This window comes from Pteronotus mesoamericanus, unplaced genomic scaffold, assembly GCF_021234165.1.
Source record: "Pteronotus mesoamericanus isolate MK-2021 breed Mesoamerican mustached bat unplaced genomic scaffold, CSHL_Meso_final contig_25, whole genome shotgun sequence".
Lineage (NCBI taxonomy): Eukaryota > Metazoa > Chordata > Mammalia > Chiroptera > Mormoopidae > Pteronotus > Pteronotus mesoamericanus.
In genome coordinates, this window is record NW_026555105.1 from 22,635,792 (window position 1) to 22,656,555 (window position 20,764).

The window sequence follows — 20,764 nt, forward strand, 5'->3', positions numbered from 1 at the left end:
TCCCAGGTCAAGGTATTGCCAATGGAAATGGATTAAAAGAAAGGCATTCAAAGTAGAACAGACAAGACTTGAAGACAGTTTGGACAACAGCAGTTGAGGATGTCACGTGTCCCAAGGTGCCCTCTTAGATAGGAAATGGGACATTGGCCACATGGGAATCACACACATCCAACGTCACTGCACATTGCCCTGTTGGTTAAAGACATGGATAATTTGGGGTGCAAGTGTTTTCAGCCTAAGCCTGATGATCAGATATTCCCGTGGCTAATGGATATCTTAAGGCTAAGCCATGGTGAACCAGAGGGTCTGGGAAAAAGAAACTTGTAAGTGCTCAAATGTTAGACAACTTGAATGGAATTTCTCCTCATACTTACATTTCTTTGACACAAATTATTAATTCCACTTTAATGGAATTAAAGAGCTCTGAATGCCAGAATGAACCCTGTTCAGCTTTAATAACAATTAAATTTTGCTGAGCCCAGGATGTCTACATGGCCCCCGGGGAAGTTACGCCTCAGAAGCTGGCTGTCAGGGCACTACTGGATGACAAGTTAATGTACTTCTTATCTAAACATTGGCTGGCTGTGAAAATGATGTGTGGGGTTTTTAAAAAACTACCAGGTCCTAGGCCCACTCCAATTAATTCAGGTTAATTGAATGTGACTCTCTGAGACTCTGATTGTAGCATCCTTATTTTAAAAGCTCCAGTGGTGAGAGGATACCTGAAATTGTCCCCAGTCATCCCCACCTCCTGGTATCAAGCCCTTATTTAATTCTCTTCCATCAAGTATAGGCCAGACTAGTGGCTTGCTTTTAACAGACTATAACCAAAGACTGTCACTTACATGATTCAATTATAGAAGACTGTGACTTCCTTTTTGCTGGCATTCTCTTTCGATTCCCTTCTTGGCTTGTATGCTTTGATAAAGCAACCTGCCAGATTGAAGAGGCCCACCTGACAAGCAACTGAGTGTGGCCTTCAGAAAGCCAGCCAGGAACTGAAGCCCTCAGTCCAGCAACCCATGAAGAATTAAATCTTGCCAACAACTACACGAGTGCATTTGGCATTAGATCTTTCCCCAGCCAGACCTTCAGATGAGACCCCAGCCCTGGCAGACACCTGGCTGCAGCCTGTGAGAGACCCTGAGCAAAGAGAGAACACGACTAAGCTATGCCCAGATTCCTGACCCACAGACACTTGCAGATACGTCTGTGGTTATCTTAAGTTTTTAAATGTTAGAGTAATTTGTTATAAAACATTAGATGACACATACAGCTTCTCAAGGGATTCTAATATGCAGCAAAAGTTGATAATTGCTGGTGTACATTAATTAATTAAATTACATCTTAAAAATACTTCATAAGCTCTGCTCTAGCATTCAGTTGGTAGGCCTAATATTGATACTTCCTTTAAGAATAACTATTAAAATATTTCAGACATAGGGAAAGAAATAAAAAAGGAGCCTATATGCCTACCACTAATTTTAAACATAAAAAATTTTATATATATATATATATATATATATATATATATACACACGCACACTGAAGTCCCCTATTTTTCCCAATTATATCGTCTATATAACCTTCACATGTAATCACTCTCCTGAACTTGCCATTCAACTTGTATTTTTAAATGTACTGGCTTACAGTTAAATAGTTTCTTGTTTTTTCGAATCATTTGTGTATCTGAAGTTATAGCCCCTTTTGCATTACAGTGTAATTTTTTCCTCATTTACATCAATGTTTCGTCTCTCAGTTATTTTATTAAAGGAACAATTTTAGATTTGTTGATTCTCTTTTTAATTTTTATGTATTGATATTTAGGGAGAGAGGGAGGGAAGGAGAGAGAGAGAGTGAGAGAGAGAAACATCCGTTTGTTGTTCCAGCTACATATACATTCACTGGTTGCTTCTCGTATGTGCCCTGACTCAGAATCAAACCCACAACTTCAGCGTATTGAGACAATGCTCTGAACAACTCAGCTACTCATCCAGGGCCTGTTGATTTTCCCTTATATGTCTTTTTTTTAACTCAAGTTTTCTTGGGAAATAATTTACATAATGTTAAATTTACTCTTTTAAGTTATACCATTCAATGAGTTATAACCAATATACAGTCACATAGCCATCACCACAATTGAGATACAGAATATTTCTATCACCTCCCCAAAATTCCCTTGTGACCTCTTTGCAAGCAATCTCCTCTCCTTACCTCCAGCCCTCAGCAAGCAATGATCTGACTTCTGTTCTGAAAGTTTTGCCTTTTCCAGAATAGTATATAAATAGAATCATGCAGAATGCAGTTATTTTGTGTCTGGCCTTTTTTGCTTAGCACAATGTCTTTGAGATTAATCCATGTTGCTGCACTATCAACAGTTTGTCCCTTCTTTGCTGAATAATATTACATTGTACTATGTAATATTGTACATAGTACTATGTAACATTGGATGTACCATAGTTTGTTGTCTATTCACCAGTTGTAGACATTTGGGCTGTTTCCAGTTTAGGGCTATGATAAATACAGCTACTGTAAATATTCACATTTAGGTCCTGTCTTATGTGTCTTTATTTTCTATGTCATTAATTTTTACTCTCATTGTTTCTTTTTATATATATATTTTATTGATTATGCTATTACAGTCGTCCCATTTTTTTCCTCTCCCTTATTCCCCCCTCCCTGCACCCTCCCTCCCACCAGCATTCTCCTCTTCCTGGACATGAACTAAGGGTTGCACATGTAAGTTCTTCAGCTTCTCCATTTCCTACACTATTCTTAACCTCCCCCTGTCTATTTTGTACCTACTATTTATGCTTCTTATTCTCTGTACCTTTTTTCCCATTCTGCCCCCACCCTCTGATCCCCATATCTGTGATTCTGTTCCTGTTCTAGTTGTTTGCTTAGTTTGTTTTTATTTTTTAAGTTCAGTTGTTGATAGTTTGTTTTCATTTTACCATTCATAGTTTTTTATCTTCTTTTTCTTAGATAAGTCCCTTTAACATTTTATACAATAAGGGCTTGGTGATGATGAACTCCTTTAACTTGACCTTATCTGGGAAGCACTTTATCTGTCCTTCCATTCTAAACAATAGCTTTGCTAGATAGAGTAATCTTGGATGTAGGTCCTTGTCTTTCATGACTTTGAACACTTCTTGCCAGCCCCTTCTTGCTTGCAAGGTTTCTTTTGAGAAATCAGCTGATAGTCTTATTGGAACTCCTTTTTAGGTAACTTGTCTCCTTTTCTCTTTTGCTGCTTTTAAGATTCTCTCTTATCTTTAGTCTTGGGTAATGTAATTATGATGTGCCTTGGTGTGTGCTTCCTTGAGTCCAACTTCTTTGGGACTTTCTGAGCTTCCTGGATCTCCTGAAAGTCTATTTCCTTGGCCAGATTGGGAAAGTTCTCCTTCATTATTTTTTCAAATAAGTCTTCAATTTCTTGCTCTTCCTCTTCTCCTTCTGGCACCCTTATGATTCAGATGTTGGATCGTTTAAAGTTGTCCCAGAGGTTCCTAAGCCTCTCCTCATTTTTTTTGAATTCTTGTTTCTTCATTCTGTTCTGATTGAATGTTTATCTCTTCCTTCTGCTCCAAATCATTGATTTAAGTCCCAGTCTCCTTTCCTTTACTGTTGGTTCCCTGTATATTTTTCTTTATTTCACTTTGCATAGCCTTCGCTTTTTCCTCCATATTCTGACCATACTCAACCATTTCTGTGAGCATCCTGATTACCAGTGTTTTGAACTCTGCATCTGATAGGTTGACTATCTGTTCATTGCTTAGTTCTATTTTTGGAGCTTTGATCTGTTCTTTTATTTGGGCCATATTTCTTTGTCTCAGTGCACCTGTAACGTTGGAGGTGGCAGAGCCTTAGGTATTCACTAGGCTGAAGCAACCTCGACCCTGTGTTTTGATGCTGTGCGGGGGCGCGTCAGAGAGGGAACAATGCCACTTGCTCCACTCTCCACCTGCTTTCAGTCACTTGCCCTGCTACCCACAAGCAAATTGGGCCCTTCTGGTGCTGATTCCCATGTAGGTGGGTTTGTGTACATTCCAGGACCCTGTGGGCCTCTCCAACGAACTCTCCTGTGAGGCTGGGAGTTTATCCCACTGCCACATCCCCCACAGTTTTCTACAGCCAGAGATTTTGAGTCATTCTTTTCCCTCACTGGAACCCTGGATTTCGGGGTCTGTCTCACTCCCCAGCTGTTCTTCCAGGTTTATCTGCACACAAATGTGGGGCCACCCAGTCTGCCAGCAGCCACCTTGCCTGCCTGGTCCTCCAGCTGCTGCCTTGCCACATGCCCTCTCCACCCCAGCTGTCTGTCTCCACCCCTCCTACCGGTCTGGATGAATGTTTCTTCTTTAACTCTTTGGTTGTCAGATTTCCATACAGTTTGATTTTGGGGCAGTTCTGGTTTTTTTTTTTTTTTAATTTGTTGTTGTCCTTTTTTTGGTTGTGTGAGAAGGCGAAGTGTATCTACCTATACCTCCATCTTGGCCAGAAGTCTCATTATTTCTTTCCTGACATTTGGGTTTGTATTAGTTATCTATGGCTGTGTAACAAAAATACCCCAAAAGTTTTTGCTGAAAGCAACAAGCATTTATTATCTCACAGGTTCTGTAGATCATGGAGGGCATACCCAGGGTGTATGCTTTGTTTCTTAAACTAGGTAATGGATACTCAATAGTTAATTTCCTTTCTGTTATGAACAAGTATACATATATACTATTTTATATACAACATATTTCCAGATAAGAATATAAATTTAAGACAAAAAGTTATAGAAAATTGCTTAGAAATTATGAACCTAATAAAAAACAAAAATAATATTACATTATATAGTAAAATACTAAAGCCTGTGTTACGGAAAATCAAGAGCAGCATTGGATGCTCCATCCCCACTACTTTTTAACATTATTTTGACATTCCTACCTAATGTAGTAAGTCAAGAAAATTAAACTTAGGCATTTTGTAGAAAAAATATAAAATTACTTTAGTTTACAGGTGATATTATTGTATACCCTCTAAAATCCCAAAGAGCCTACCAAAAGTCACTTGAATTAATGGAAGAGCGTATTGAAGTGGTCAGATCATTTCATCTTTATTATTTTTTAAATATTATTTATTTATTTTTAGAGAGAGGGGAGGGGAGAAAGAAAGAGAGAAACATCAATACTTGGTTGCCTTTCATGCATCCCCCACTGGGGACCTGGTCCGCAGCCCAGGCATGTGCCCTGACTGGGAATCAAACCAGCAACCCTTTGGTTTGTAGGCTGGCACTCAATCCACTGAGCCACACCAGCCAGAGCCCAGATCATTTTAAATAAGCAAATATCAGCAGCATTTTCTATACTCTTAGTAATCCAGTTTGAAATGAAATTTAAAATTCTCATGCTCACAATATTAGTAAATCTATGAAATAACTATTAAATATTTTTAACAAGGTAGAAGATTTTCTCTGAGGAACATTATAAAGCATTATAGGGCAAAAGTATAACTAAATAAACAGGAAGACACATTCTTGGAATAGGAAACTGAATATTATAAAAAAGTTAATCCTTCCTAAATCAACTTGTAAATTTAATATAATTATGATTTTTTTAAAATATTTTATTTATTTTTTTTAGAGAGGGGAAAGGAAGAAGAAAGAAAAGGAGAGAAACATCAATGTGTGGTTGCCTCTTGCATGCCCCCACCCAGGGACCTGGCCCACAACCCAGGCAGGTGCCCTGCACTGGGAATCAAACCAGCAACACTTTGGTTCACAGGCCTGCATTCAATACACTGAGCCACACACTGAGCCAGTCCTCAATACACTGAGCCAGAGCTGATTTTTATAATTAATGATGCAAATACAGGCATATATGTAAAGGTATCACTAACAGAACTGGGTACACATGAAGAACTAGAATTACTTGAATGTCCAAAAATGGAGATTTGTTAAACTTATGCTACATACATGTGATAAGATATTCTGAAGTCATTGTATTTTGAGAATGCCGTATGACATAGGGAACTGGTAATAAAATAACAATAAGCTAAATAACCAGACTGAAATATATATAAAATTCAGAAACAATTGAAAGGGAATATATGACTAACAATCATTATCTTCAAGATGGGGAGATGGTAGGTAATTTTTTAAGTGCTCCCTGTACTTCATCACATTTTCTTTATTTTTTTGTCTATTTTTAATGACTTTATTGGGGTGACTGGTTAATTAAGTTATATGGAATTCAGGTGTATAATTCTATAATTCTAGAATACAATATTCTATACCATCTGAATATTGTATTGTGTGCTCAGCAGCCCAAGTCAAGTCTCCTTCTACCTCCCTTTATCTCCCCTTCACCCTCTTTGTACAATATCTCCCACATTTTCCACAGTAAGTGTGTTACTTGTAAAATCAGGAACATGAAAAATGCCACTTAAAGAAGAGAGTGGGGCTGTCCGGTTCCGAGGAGGGAAGTGTCCGTGTGCTTGCATTTTCTCCCTGTGTGATTGCGCCGCTCTGTCCCCGCACAGGTGCTGATGGGCATGCCCTATGGAAGTATACCCAGGAAGACAGTGCCTCGGGCTGAGGAAGAAAAAGCCATGGATTTTTCTGTCCTTTGGGACTTTGAGGTACCATTGCCAACATGCCAATGCACTTCCATTTTGTGACTGTGAGGTCTCAAAAATTGCGTGGATACGTGAGACATGTTGCATTTAATTATTGAAAAGCCAGTGCTTTCATCCAATAGAATCCAGCACTGTGCAGAAGGAGTCAGCCAACTCTGTCCTCCTTAGCCCCCTTCATAGCGCCCTCTCTCAGGCACGCACTCTGGTGAATGTGAGTCCCCGTGAGAACACTGCCCCCCCATTCTGTCAGATCAATGTAAGCTGACCTTACAATATGGTGTTTCCTCCTCGTACCCATACGAAGACCTCCAATCTAGTGCTACTCCAGCCTTCCCCCAAGTGTCACATGGCATCTTCAAGTGAATGTCCCACTGCTCTGTAAATTCCAACATCTGTTTAACCAAATCCACATTTCTTCCCCATCTCCTTTCTTGGAACCAACTGTTCATCCAATCATTCAAGTCTGAAACCTGAAAATCATCCTACACTTCTCCTTCTTACCCGCCACATCCAATCAATCACAAAATCCGAGCCCATCTACTAAATAGGTCTTGAATCGGCCCCCTTATCTCTATCATCCCTTACCTCTCCTTTGAATAACACCCCATTATACCAGAACTATTGTCAGAATCTTCTGCTCTAGCTGGTGTGGCTCAGTGGATTGAGCTCCATCCTGCGAACCAAAGGGTAGTTGGTTCAATTCCCAGTCTGGGCACAAGCCTGGTTTGCAGGCCAGGTCCTCAGAAGGGGGCATGTGAGAGACAACTACACATTGATGTTTCTCTCACTCTCTTTCTCCCTCCCTTCCCCTCTCTAAAAATAAATAAATAAAGTCTTAAAAAAAAAAAAAAAAGAATCTTCTACCTCCTCTGCCTGCCTTGGCTTGGCTCCTACAGTCTCTATTCCCTCTGCTGCCAGAGTGATCTTTTCACAATGCAAACCCGACCCTGTCACCGCCTACCCCGATATTCACTTATTGCCTTTCCTACATGGAATAAAGTTTAATGTTCTGAATTGGGTTTACAAAAGAACTGCGCATGACCTGGTTGTCCCCTGCTTCTTCAGTCCTTTGTCTAAGACCTCACACTTTTTTTATGCCCAAATGTTATCAAGTTTGGGGGAAGTCCCTGAATACATCACAAACTTTTGATGCCTCCCTGCCTTTGCTCAGGGTCCTATGCTCAGGGTAAGGATTTGAAGCTATTTGTCCATGTGCACGCAGACACACACACACACCCCCCACTTATTCTTAGTTTTATCCCTAAAGTTAACAACACTGTCCTCTCCATCCTGTATTTCTTTGCACTCTGTATAATAGAGAAATAGAATGAAGAAAGGAAAGATGAGGAGACATGGAGACATGGATAGACTTGGGAGCATTTGGGGGAAGTGAAGGGAAGAACAAGGGCGTCCAGAACTCTTCCTTCCTCCCCTCAGACTCCCGCTAAACCCCTGAGAAAGAAATGCCTGGTAGAATGGAAGTGTCTGATGACCGCACCGAGCTTATAAACCCGGGGCCTTTGGATTTGCTGTCCCACAGGGCTACATTAAATACTCTGCTCTCTTCTACGGCTACTACAACGACCAGAGGACCATCGGGTGGCTGAGGTACAGATTGCCCATGGCTTACTTTATGGTGGGGGTCAGCGTTTTCGGCTATAGCCTGATGATTGTCATTAGATCGTAAGTATGACCATCTTATTTACAGGCTTTTAATTTTTTTCATGCAAACATCCCACTCCTATGGCCACTCTCTGACTACATACCTTCTTGTGGGGGATTTAGAGAGAAAAAAAACAAATAAGCAAAGCAAATGCAAATTGTCACATGTGGTATAAAAGACAAACAAGGTAATGGGGGAAGTTCTGGGAAATGAGATAGAAACTCCTTTAGATGAGACTGAGAACTGCCGGCCACGCTGAAAGTCTGGGGCATTTTAGGCAAAAGAGGAGCCTGTGCAAAGGCCCTGAGGTAGGAAATATCCTAATGAGTTCCAGAAACTGTGACAGGGCCAGCGTGCCTTGAGGGAAAGCATGGCGCCTGGTAAGGTAAGGCTAGAGAGGTTTGTAGGACCTGTTTTGGTTTTCCCCAGAGTTCAGCTTTCTCAGAAAAACTCTTATGTTCCTCTATAACTCCAGCTTGCATGTGAAAACCCAGCCCAGCACTTACGACGATATAAACAGTAAACCTAAATGAATGTACATGGCTCTGACTAACCATAGTATCCTCATTGGTCCCCATCTCTACCTGTCTCCATGGCCAGAAATGGATTTGGTTCTTAACTGTGTCATGATTATGTCTGTAGTTCTTAATGCACACTCTCTAAAGAAACACTTGGCCCATCCCATGGATTGCCTTCTTCTAAGTCAGGAACCTCAGTCAACAAAGGCTGGTGCAGGGTGGGGTGCACAGTCTCCTGCACACACCTAACCACTAAATCTCACCACGCGTCAGCAAGGCCACGAAGGGTCACTTCTCTCAGAAGAGCCAGGGTAGCTGTGTCTGCAGGGGAGGGGCAGGGAGCTCTCAAAGCCTGGCTGGAACCCCTGACGGGGCCATGTGCGGGCCCAGGTTGGCTTTCTGTTGCATCGTGCCAGGAGAATTGCTGCTGCTCACGAGAAGCTGCCCAGCTCGCAACAGTGACCATGAGGTGATACATGGCTGTCCAGCTCTATCAAGCAACAGGGAGAAAACCGTGGAGGCAGACTTGGTTTTATTCTTAGCCTCACATTGTTCCATTTTTCCCTGCTATTATCCCAGATACATCCAAGGATATGGAATGTTTCCCTGATGAACCAGAGCTAAATAAGCCAATCAAGCCCCTGCAACACACAAATCCCAAAAGGCAACAGTAAGATAGAGTTAGAAAGGAGTGTACCCACCATCTCTCTCTCTCTCTCTCTCTCTCTCTCTCTCTCTCTCTGATTGAGACCCAGCTTGAAACTGCATGATTCCTGCAGAGCTGACCTCCAAAGAAAACTCCACGAAGAGAGGTTGAGGATAGGTAGAATGAAATGCATGGGTAACAAGGCAGGCCCAAGGTACTTTCAACCAAACTTACTTAAGAAAAGTACCAACTATCTCAAGGTTTATTAGATTTTATATCAGAATACATTTTCTATCAAAGAAAATAGATAAGTTAGAAGGGAATGTTCATCCGTGAGAATAAAGAGTTCTCAAACACTTGCAGGTGAGACACAAGAAATCAGACATCGGGGTAGAAAACACAGTTAAGTGTCCTATATCCTGTAGGCTTATTACACAAGTGACACCATGTGTGCTGGCAGGGGACTCTGAATTTGGGAAGAAGTGCCCCGAATCAAATCTGTCTTGGTCCATGTCCCCGTGTGGCTCATTCGCTTTACTGGATGGCTGCCACCAATACTGGTGCCCAATATTGGCTCAGGCAAAGGTTCCCTCGGGCTGACACAGCAAAAACAGGGCAAGTATGACACAGTGCTGTGTCCCCCACAGGATGGCCAGCAACAGCCAGGGCAGCACGAGCGAGGGAGAGAGTGAAAACTTCACATTCAGCTTCAAGATGTTCACCAGCTGGGACTACCTGATCGGGAATTCGGAGACGGCTGACAACAAATACGCCTCCATCACCACCAGCTTCAAGGTAGCCGCCCAGGGCAGTTCCCACTTCCAGCGGGAACTCTGGCTGCCTCTAGTCACTGGGAGACTTTTCCCAGCTGAGTCATAGAAATAGGATGACCAAATAACCTGTGGCAAGAGCTTTACTAGAAGCAGGAGCCCAGCTTTCATATCTCTAAATAAAAAATGCTCACAGCTGGCACCCACCATCGGTTTCCCAAAATGTCAGAGAACAATGGATGTTGGGACCTGGTCCTTACCTGTTTCCTTGTGGAACTGTTTTCTGCCAAAGGACAGAACTGATGCCTTTGGGGCAGATGCTTTCAACCTTTTATACATGTTTGAATCACCTAAGAAGTTTTAAAAATCTTCTCAGTCCCACCCCAGAGAATATTGGGTAATGGGTCTTGGGGGAGGGTCCTGGCATTGGATTTTTTAAAAAACTTCTCTCAAGTGATTCGAACCCCCAGAAAAAGTTGAGAACCCTGGTTTGGGGGTGTGGCAATAAAGGAATTAATTATTTGCTCAATTCCACCCTTAATTATCTCATCAACTGGTTCACAAAGAAAATGTGAGATGACCTACACACCTCTCTCTATTTTATAGTATAAAAACAAACCGACGGGTAAACAAATTAATTAAAGCAGAAGCTGTAACACCGAAGCATTGCACATCTTATGTTTTTCCTCTGTGACGATATACGCCATTCGGAGTTATTGATAGTTCAATATTTCTTCTGTCTGATCAATCAGACTTTCCCCCAGAATCCAGAAATGGTCAGATTTATAACACAACGGTGCTTGGGTTTTCTTGTCTTTTTCCCTCTCCTCTCTCCTGGCCCTTCCTGGGAGGAGTGGGCTGCTTGCCCACTGATCGATACCTGCAGATGACAGGTACACCCACCAGGAGCAGGGCGTGGGCTCACTTACACGGGCTTTGTGAGCCCCAGGTCCTGTCAGCTGGGCAGTGGGTGGAGCAGGCAGCTGTCTCAGTTCTCCCTCCGCTTTTCTCACAGGACTAGGGAGCCTCTGATGGGGCATCCAAAGACAGGGCAGGGGCCGCTGGGGGCTTTGTCTCTTCCTCCAGGCCTACGAGAGAGAGACAAAAAGTCAGTGCCTAGGAGTCACTGTGAACCTCTGGGAAGAAGGCCTCTTCTCCAAATCTATTAAAATCCAACATAATACACTTACATAATGGGGCACAGGTGAGAACTGTGTTCACGTATATTAACTGCCTGATGAGTTAGTTAAACCTAAATGTGAACACAGTAACTGTTAATTGATTGGCACAATCTCCTCCCATGTACTTTTGTATCCAAGAGACCTCATTTTCCATCCTGGTCTAACATGTACTAATTGTGTCTTCATAGAGTTATTCATGCAGAAGACAAGGTTAATAATAAAAAATCTATTGTATTTTTGTGCACTAGCAGGAATTAGAAAATAATTTTGAACTCCATTTACAATAATATTATATAAACTGTAAAAAAAATTCTAGGAATTGCCCTGCCCGGGTAGGTCAGTTGGTTAGAGCCTTGACCCAATACACCAAGGTTGCTGGTTCAGTCTCCCATCAGAGCACATACAAGAAGCAACCAATGAAGACATAAATAAGTGGAAAAATGGATTGATGTTTTTCTCTCTCTTTCTCCCTTCCTCTTCCTCTCTCCTTTCCTCTCTCTAAAATCAATTTTTTTAATTTAATTAAAAAATTCATGGTGATAGATTTAACCAAAAATATGAAGATTGCTACACTAAAAGTATAAAATATTGCTGAAAAAGATTAAAAAACTCTAAATAAATGGAAAGCTATACCATGCTCATGGATTAGAACAGGGCTCACCAAACTATGGCCCAGAGCCCAAATCTAGTCTGCTGCCTATTTTTGTAAATAAGGTTTCATTGAAACAAAGCCATGCTCATATATTTATATCTTCACTGTGGTTGTTTTCATGCTACAATGGCAGAGCTGAGTAGCTGTGAGAAAGACCACATGGTCTGCAAAGTCAAAAAGATTTACTATTGAACTATTTATAGAAAAAGTTTGACCAGAACTTTTTTATAGAAAAAACCAGCCTCTGGATTAGAAAACTCAATGTTAATAATCAACTTTAATCTATCTGATCTATAGATTTTAAAAAATCCCAATCAGTTACTGAAATTTCCCTGATCCCTAGTATCTGTGATATGGGTTATAACAGTAATTACTCTGTTGGTTTGTTCTTGGGATTAAGAGGGAAAATGCAAGGGAAGTGTTTAGCTCCCCATCTGGTACATAACAATCAGCTAATAAATTTAAGCTTTTGTTATTATGTAGACCAGAATAACAGTAACAACAAAACATGTTTTCTTAATGGAAAGAGCTAATTCTCCATAAGCAACAGTGCTTTATATCACCCCTCTGTATAATTTCATTTATGGAAATACAGAAAGTAGTCATCTCAGGAACTCAGCAATGGTTCCTGTTGGTTCCTGGCCTTACATTATTCACATCTCATCTTCACACATTAAGGAATCAATAGTGGATGAACAAGAGAGTAATAAAGAGGAAAATATCCACCTGACAAGATTTCTGCGTGTCCTGGCCAACTTTCTCATCATCTGCTGTTTGTGTGGGAGCGGGTACCTCATTTACTTTGTGGTGAAACGATCCCAGGAATTCTCCAAAATGCAGAACGTCAGCTGGTATGAAAGGAATGAGGTAAGGAGGGCATGTCTGTAGAAATGAATATGGGGGCAAATACTGAAATCACACTGGTTCTTATGCCATTCAGCTGGATTAGTGAAAGTCTGGAGTATAGGACTTGTTTTAAGAAGTGAAATTGCATCTCTTTCCAATCTAGTAGTATGAACACCTTGAACAAAGAGTCATCCATCAATAGGCTTTTGTAGCAGATATAACATGTCAGTCAACACTAGTTATTAACAAGGTGAGCCTTTCCTCACAGTTCTGCAGTGCCATATATTATAAATCAAGTGCTTATTAATGCATGGCTATGATCTGGCTCCCTTCTCTATTCCACTGGTTTATTTGTCTCTTCTGCCCTAATAACATATTCTTAAACAATGGCTTTATAGTATGTGTTGATATCTGGTAGAGTGATTTCCTCATTGAGATCCACAATAAAACACATTAATGTTTTATTGTGATTATATTGAACCCATAAATCTCTTTTGGGAATTTGACATCTGTGGCAGTTGGCAAAATGGCTATAAATTCTTCCCATCCTTGTATGCACATTTCTTTGCAATGTGATTTTCTAGCTCCCCCCCTTGAAGAGGTGAAATCTGTTTCCCCATGCCTTGAATCCAGCTGAACTTGGCCATGTGACTTGCTTTAGCCAGTAGGGTAGTAGCTACCATGATATAAGCAGACTTGAGAAGTGCTTGTGTATTAGATCTTGCTCTCTTGGGAACCCTGAGACCTCCATGATTTGAACAATTCCGGGCTAGACTGCTGAATGATGAGACACATGGCCCAGTTACCTCATCACCCCAGGTGATAGCCGGTCAACCAGCAGACATGTAAATGAAACCATCAACCATCAATTGACCATAGATTCATAAATGAATACAGGTGAGACTAGCAGAAGAACCATCTAGCCAAGCCCAGAAACAAATACTGACCCACAGAATCATAAGCTAAACAAATTAAATAATAAGAAGAAAATCTGTCTACCCCCACAAAGCAAGAAAGGGATAGAAAAAGAAATATGAAACTGGTGGGACAAACATAAAGCAAAAATTAAATAGATTTAAACCTAAATAGTTCAGTGATTACAATAAATGTAAATGGATTAAAGTTACGGTTTAAAGGCAATAATAATCAGATTGAATTTTCAAAAGGTACATGCTATTTACAATGAACTCCTCTGAAACACCAGGTCACTAAATTATGTGAGAATATGAAAGATGTCCAGAAAGGTTCTGCTTTTCAGCAGATTACAATTTCCTTAGGAAGCAGCCTTGACAAGAATAAACCAAAGCACAAACAGGGGGAATAACGTGATCAGGATTTTGTGGCAAAGGCAGGAATTAGGCTGAGCATTAGACAAATACGTAAAGAAGAGCCGTGGTGGGAAAACTAAGCAGGTATGAAGATGATGAGAAGCCAAGCCAATGGTCAGTGTGAGAGAGTGAAGGAGCCTGGAGCAGCCCAGAAGTACTGACCAACCTGCAATTTGGTCAGCAGCTCAGGACTTTACCCTCCAGTAGCAGAACAGTTTTAGGTGCAGAGAGAATATTCTGCTGTGGTCAGGTTCAGTTATAGAGTCAGGGTCTCCCAAAATTGGAGGCAAAATTGAGTGCTTACCACTTACCACTCATTATCTCTTCTGATTCTCACAACAAGAACTGTCATCACTATTTTACACGTGAAGAAATAAGAAGCTCAGAGAAGTGGGGTAACTTTTTCTAAATTACAAACCAGCAAAGAATACAGCTGGCGCTCAAACCCAGAGAGGTGACTCCAAATGCCACACTCTCAACCACATCCCCCTACTGACAAACCCCTTCTGTGATCTGAGCTTCCTGTCTTCCGTGTTCCTTAGATGAGGGCTGCCGTGGTGACTCTCCCCTAGTTCACAACTTTACAAAACACAAAGCACTGTCCCAGAGGTTGATCATTTACTTCTCAAAGAAAGTTCGCTACTTTATCAATACTAAGAGCAACAATTGTGATAGCAGCCAGTCACAGAACAATTATGGGACATTCAATGACTTCTCAGAGCACGTTGGTGCCTTTGTCAGGGTCACATGGCAAGTTGTGGAGACCCCAGGGCATGTCCAGAGGAGGAGAGGGCAATAGGAGATGGAGATGCATAGCCCCGGAGGTGCAGAGATGGTTGGCAACCAAGTGCTACTGATGACGCAAGTAACCCAAGCTTTGCTGACCTCTCAGGTAGAAATTGTGATGTCTCTGCTTGGGATGTTTTGTCCCCCTCTGTTTGAAACGATCGCTGCCCTGGAGAATTACCACCCACGCATTGGACTGAAGTGGCAGCTAGGACGCATCTTTGCGCTTTTCCTGGGGAACCTCTACACATTTCTCTTGGCCCTAATGGATGACGTCCACCTCAAGGTAAAGGCCACAAACTCCCCGCAGTCTCTGGTGCCCACCAAATTCCCTTTTTAAAATACCATAATCTCCAAATGCCTGTTTATATTAAATACATTTTGGAAAGTTCAGAAAAGTAAAATGAAGAAAAATATCCCCAGGATATGGCCCAAGGAAAGCCATCGTTACCATTTTGCTGCAGTTCTTTGCAGTCTTTTTCTTAGGTTGTCTTTTTTCACATCATACACACATTGGTTGGAACCCTTCATACTTTATCTGCAGCCTTTATCCTATTGTTTCATAGCTGCCATAGGCATTTACCAGCTGAGTAAGTGTCCACTGAGATATTTCACAGTTGACTTTCATCACTGCTGACCAGATGGTTGTGGAGCACCCACCTCGTCAGGCCCTCAGATACCGCAGAGAGCTGAACACAGTCCTGCTCCAAGGCTGTTCATTCTCTGGGCCGGGAGAGAGATTCCTTCAGTACAGTGAGCTGCAGGGCAGCAGGGCTGTGCACAGGAGGGGCTCCAGAACCCCCTGAAGAATCTTAGCAGAGATCGGAAAAAGCAGAGGGAACAGCTAGTGTAAACAGAGAACTGCAGGACTGCTGAACAACAGAGCAGAGGGGAAGATGTGAAAAAATGAAAGTGGGGAAGGCCCAGGCTATGATGCCCTCTTCTTCACCCTGCCTTCTCCATTAATGAGCTCCATGAACTTTTTCCTGAGGTTAACAGGAAAGCTACTAGAAGGTTCTAGGCATGGAAGTGAGTAGGTCTGGCCCTTGCCTACTGCTCCAGCCTCATCTCTGGCTTCCCTCCTATCCCAGTAGACTGGTCTATCTGCCTAAGCCTCACTTTTCCTCCATGGGACAAAGTCCCTGCCTTTCTCTTCACCCGCTCCCCATGTTTGACTAGTTGACTAATCCTCCCTGAGGTTTTGACTCAGGTGTTTCATCCTCTAGAAAGTCTTCTGTGGCCCCCATTGTCTGAGGTGAATTTCCTCAATCCCCAGAAAAAATTTCCCATCGCTCTTATCACTCTATTCTGCAATTGTCTGTTCATCTCTGCCATCTACTAAACGGTGAACGTTACAAGGAATACCCATCTCTCTTGTTCGCTCCTGTGTCACCGCTGCCTTGTATGCTCAGAACAGACCCTGAATAAATTATTCTCAAAAGAAGAATGAATGATTGGGATGGATGGACAGATGAATGGAGGGACAGTGGATGGATGGAACATTATTTCATGGAAAAGAACCAGGACATTTTGGGGGAGACTCTGTTGAGGGGTAGGGCAGAGATGAGATGGTAAGGTTGTGGCATGTGCTGGCTTTAAATGATGTTTCTGTGGAAATGGTAGGATCATCATCCCTGGTTCCTTCCAACCCACATCTCCATCTTCTGTTCCAGCTCTCTAATGAAGAGACAATAAAGAATATCACTCACTGGACTCTGTTCAACTATTACAACTCCTCGGGCTGGAATGAGAGTTTCCCCCGGCCACCCCTGCACCCTGCTGATGTACCACGGGGTTCTTGCTGGGAGACAGCCGTGGGCATTGTGAGTAGCTTTGCTCTCCTGAGAAGGTTATCCTCGCTCTCAATTCCTGTTAATTCTTCCTTGCTGTTTCCATTTTTAAGCCACCAAATGTCCAGCCAGTATTTCTTAGGAAAGTTTTACTTTTTCACTTTCTTTTTTTTTTTTTTTTTTAGTGTCCCACATATGTCTACATGCTTCATTTATCAATCTAATATCGCTTGAATTTATTTAGAGTTTTACTGTAGTTTTTGCTGAAAGCCTCAGGTCCTTCCCCCAGAAGTCATGAATAAATACTCCTAAAAATTGGAGGAGGATTTTGTGTATATGTGCATCTGGCATTTTTCTCTAAAGAGAATTAATGGTCTTCATTAGAGTCTCAAAAATTAACAGCTACTGTTTCCCCACACCATTTTTCCCACCACTCCTGGAACTTGCACAGGGCCGACTTCAAAGCCTAGTGTTCTTTGCCTTCACAGTCAGAAACTTGAAGTATTCATGGTAACACAGGGATCAGCTGCCTTCTCTTCCTCAACTCTGTCTCTTTGCATGGGGTTTTTATTCATCAACCACCCCACTGAGATGCAGAGTTTATGACTTTTTCATGGGTTCCCTGAAGAATTCACTCACATAGAGCATCAAAAAAACAGTGTTTTTTACTGAGGATGATAAAGTACAACAAATTAGGGAATTATATCACACACTCCATTGAACACCGCCTGCAGGTTCACCACCTGCAAATCCTGCAGGGGAAAATGTCTGTTCTTTCCCATGGGGTCCTGGGAGCCTTTTCTCCCTACTCCCTTCATGGAGGGTTCAGACTCACCACTTCTTGCCTCCTTCTGTCCAAATTTCCCATGCTCTCCAAATCCTCCTCGTCTTCAGTATGTAGAGACACTGAGCTTCCTCAGCTCCTGCTTTGAACCCATCACAATGTGTAACAGAGAAAGAATCGTCAAGTCAATAAAACCTCTTTAGAAGGCCAAAGAGAGTTCATTACCTAAATGATTCTCTTGGAGCAGTCTGCTATAGAGTCTCTCATTTGCCACCTCACATCCCCGGGAGGCATCCTTCTTGCCCTCCCCCCTGAGGCTCATTGCTGTCCCTGTCACTCAGCATGTTTCTTTCTGAGCCAGCTGGTAATGATGGGCGGGAGGCGTTATGTCCTGCTCACTTACTGCTCCACTATCTCCCCCCACCGCCAAGACTCCCGGCCACAGAGCACCACCTTGCACAGAGCGGAGACCTGACGCATTGAGTCGTCTATGAAAATACATAGGAGCATTAACATGAATTCTTACTGAGGGGTAACCCTAAAACCCATCAGCTGTTCATTCAGCAGAAACTTACAATCATGTTGGAGGATACAAAAATGAATAAAGCAGGCCCTGTACCCCTAGGAATTCCAAATCTACTAGATGTCTTAAAGTTGTAATGACATCTGGTAGTTCTTTAAATTTTCCCCAAAAAACTAATAAATTACATGTACTCTACAAAGAAGAATGAACTTTGCTCCTTTGTGTTTTGTCTCTTCTTCTATGTGCCTCTGTGAAAAACCTACATAATTTTCTCCGTATAACAAGAAAAAAATCCAATTAGCCTGAAGTAAACAGCCAGCTGTTGTCCCTAGTGACAATGACTAGATTCAGTCTTAGCTGGGGCAGCTGGTGTTTCAGAGCAGGTGGGGAAAGTAAGGGGTGAGCTTTCAGATCCTCTCTCAGTGAAGGAGTGCTGATAACTAACTTCCAAGCACTGAGCATTGCCATCGTGCCAGGCAATTTGCATACATAGTCACTAAGGTTCGCATTAACCCTGCAAGGTTAATATTAACCTCAAGAGATTTAGAGACTATTGAAAAGCAATACAATTAGTAATTATAGAGCTGAGACCTATGTAAACGTTTTCCGCAGCCTGGGTCCTCGCTCTGCACCACCACCACTTTGCCCCCAAGAATCAGAGGCTCCCGGAAGAATGCAGGTGGGTGGGGGAGGGTTTGCAAGGCTGCTGTCAGTTGGGAGAACTGGGCAAGGCCCAACCCTGACCACCCCCTTTGTCTGTGTTCCTTCTTGCAGGAATTCATGAGGCTGACGGTGTCTGACATGCTGGTAACATACATCACCATCCTGGTGGGGGACTTCCTGCGGGCTTGTTTTGTCCGGTTCATGAACTACTGCTGGTGCTGGGACCTGGAGGCTGGATTTGTAGGTCACCGTTTCGCAGACATTCCACGGAAAGTAGTTTGAGCCATCCTCTGTGGTAGAGACAGGTGCATTCTTGTGCATTTCTTTAGATGCTTAATGCCGGTCTCGGCTCTGTGAAGTAGAAAAGTATTTAGTGTATGTTACCTTTAAGTGTCCCATCTGCCTTTTCCCAATGCAATTAACAATGTGACCTTCTTATCCGGGCAATGGAGACGTTGAGGATGGTCCACCACACGCTTCACTGCTGAGCAGATGGCTGGTAGAGAAGTGCTGAATCTGCATCACCTCTCATTAGGGAAGACAAAGGATACTAGGCATCCAAGTCCACGCTGTGCAAGCTACAGGAACAGAGTGAAAGTGACGAGGAACAATGGTTGTTCCTAATTTTTGAAGCCTTACTGAAATCTGGGAGTTGGGTAGGGCAGATGTGGATGTGAAGGTTTCGGAAGTTCCAGGAACACACCAAGAACATGATAACCCCTGGCTCAGTCTTCTGGACTGAGCTTTGACAAACTTCTTTGACTCTTACTCTCTCCACCCGGGCTACTCCGCTTCCCCACCTACCCAGGAAACTGCTCATTCTAAATGTGTCATTTCCTCTCTGTAGTGGCCTTCTGTGATCTGGCAGATCCTCTGGCCTCATCTGTCCTATGAGTGTCTTTCCCAAATCACCTCACTCACCCACCCAGTGGTCCCCTGTGTTGGTAGGGACCTCCCCCTTAACTGAGCTCCATGTCTTCTCTACTATATCATCCTCACCCTGGCCTGTAGCAGGGTACCTGGCCCAGGTAAGGGCCCACATACAGGTCTCTGTCTTTTTTTTTTTTAGTCACCAGCCACAGTTTTACACAGGCCCACTCAACTCCTGCTCAGGGGGAAAACTTCATAATCTTATCTGAGAACAAGTGCCTAAGAACCTTATTCTCAAAGGAGATGGAATCTTTATGTCATGATACTACTAAAATGTCATTGCCCTCAAATTAATTTATAAGTTCAACAAGATCCCAAAATAACACTGAAGTTTGTTTGAAAAATAAACATGTGTAAATAGCCAGCAAATATTTTAAACCAGCAGAATGAAAGGGACTAGACCTACCCTTATATTAAAACATACTATGAAGCTATAGTAACTAAAACCGGTGGTAGGGAATAAACTTAGCAATGAGTAGAATAGAAAGGTACAATCTGTATGGGAGTTTAATCTATAATAAAGGGAGGCTTTCATACCAGTGGGAAAATGAAGGATATATAACAAATGGGTTGAGACAACTGGTTAACCATTGGAGGGGGAGCTCTCCCCCTCACTCATTTCACCTAAATAAATAAAATTGTAGGTGAATGGAAGTTTTAAACATCAAAAAAATGAAATCATAAATTTTTAAAAGAAAACATACATAATATAAAATGTATAATCTTGGGGTGGAGCAGGTTTTTCTAAGATAAAAAACCCAGTAGATAAAGGGTTTTTAAAAATATACTAAAATGTTAAATTTTGCATTCCCAAGATTTAACCTCCTTGTGTCTGGATTATGCACGCTCCCGCCTTTGACTCATGCTTGTCTGACCTTCCCTTTTCTCCTAACTTCTCATCCCTCTTTCTCTCATTCCTGTAACCTCTTATCTCCATTCCTCAGAGACAAATTGGAAAACAGGTTTAAACATGTTTCATGAGGACCCCCTGACTCTTCAGTGTTCACAAATGTGTATTCTTTCAAATGCTTCACAATCTCCCAAACTCTGAAAACCATGAAAA

At 42.1% G+C, this 20,764-nt stretch overlaps 1 protein-coding gene across 1 annotated transcript in view; it reads left to right on the forward strand.

The window, feature by feature from the left end:
* TMC2 (transmembrane channel like 2) overlaps nucleotides 1–20,764 on the forward strand; it is a 59,185-nt gene that overhangs the window by 22,445 nt on the left and 15,976 nt on the right. Inside the window, exons 8-14 of the mRNA XM_054574171.1 lie at nucleotides 6,526–6,624; nucleotides 8,162–8,304; nucleotides 10,096–10,243; nucleotides 12,730–12,918; nucleotides 15,118–15,297; nucleotides 16,685–16,834; nucleotides 18,883–19,011. Coding sequence (XP_054430146.1) covers nucleotides 6,526–6,624; nucleotides 8,162–8,304; nucleotides 10,096–10,243; nucleotides 12,730–12,918; nucleotides 15,118–15,297; nucleotides 16,685–16,834; nucleotides 18,883–19,011 — 1,038 coding nt within the window. The remainder of the gene's footprint in view (nucleotides 1–6,525; nucleotides 6,625–8,161; nucleotides 8,305–10,095; nucleotides 10,244–12,729; nucleotides 12,919–15,117; nucleotides 15,298–16,684; nucleotides 16,835–18,882; nucleotides 19,012–20,764) is intronic.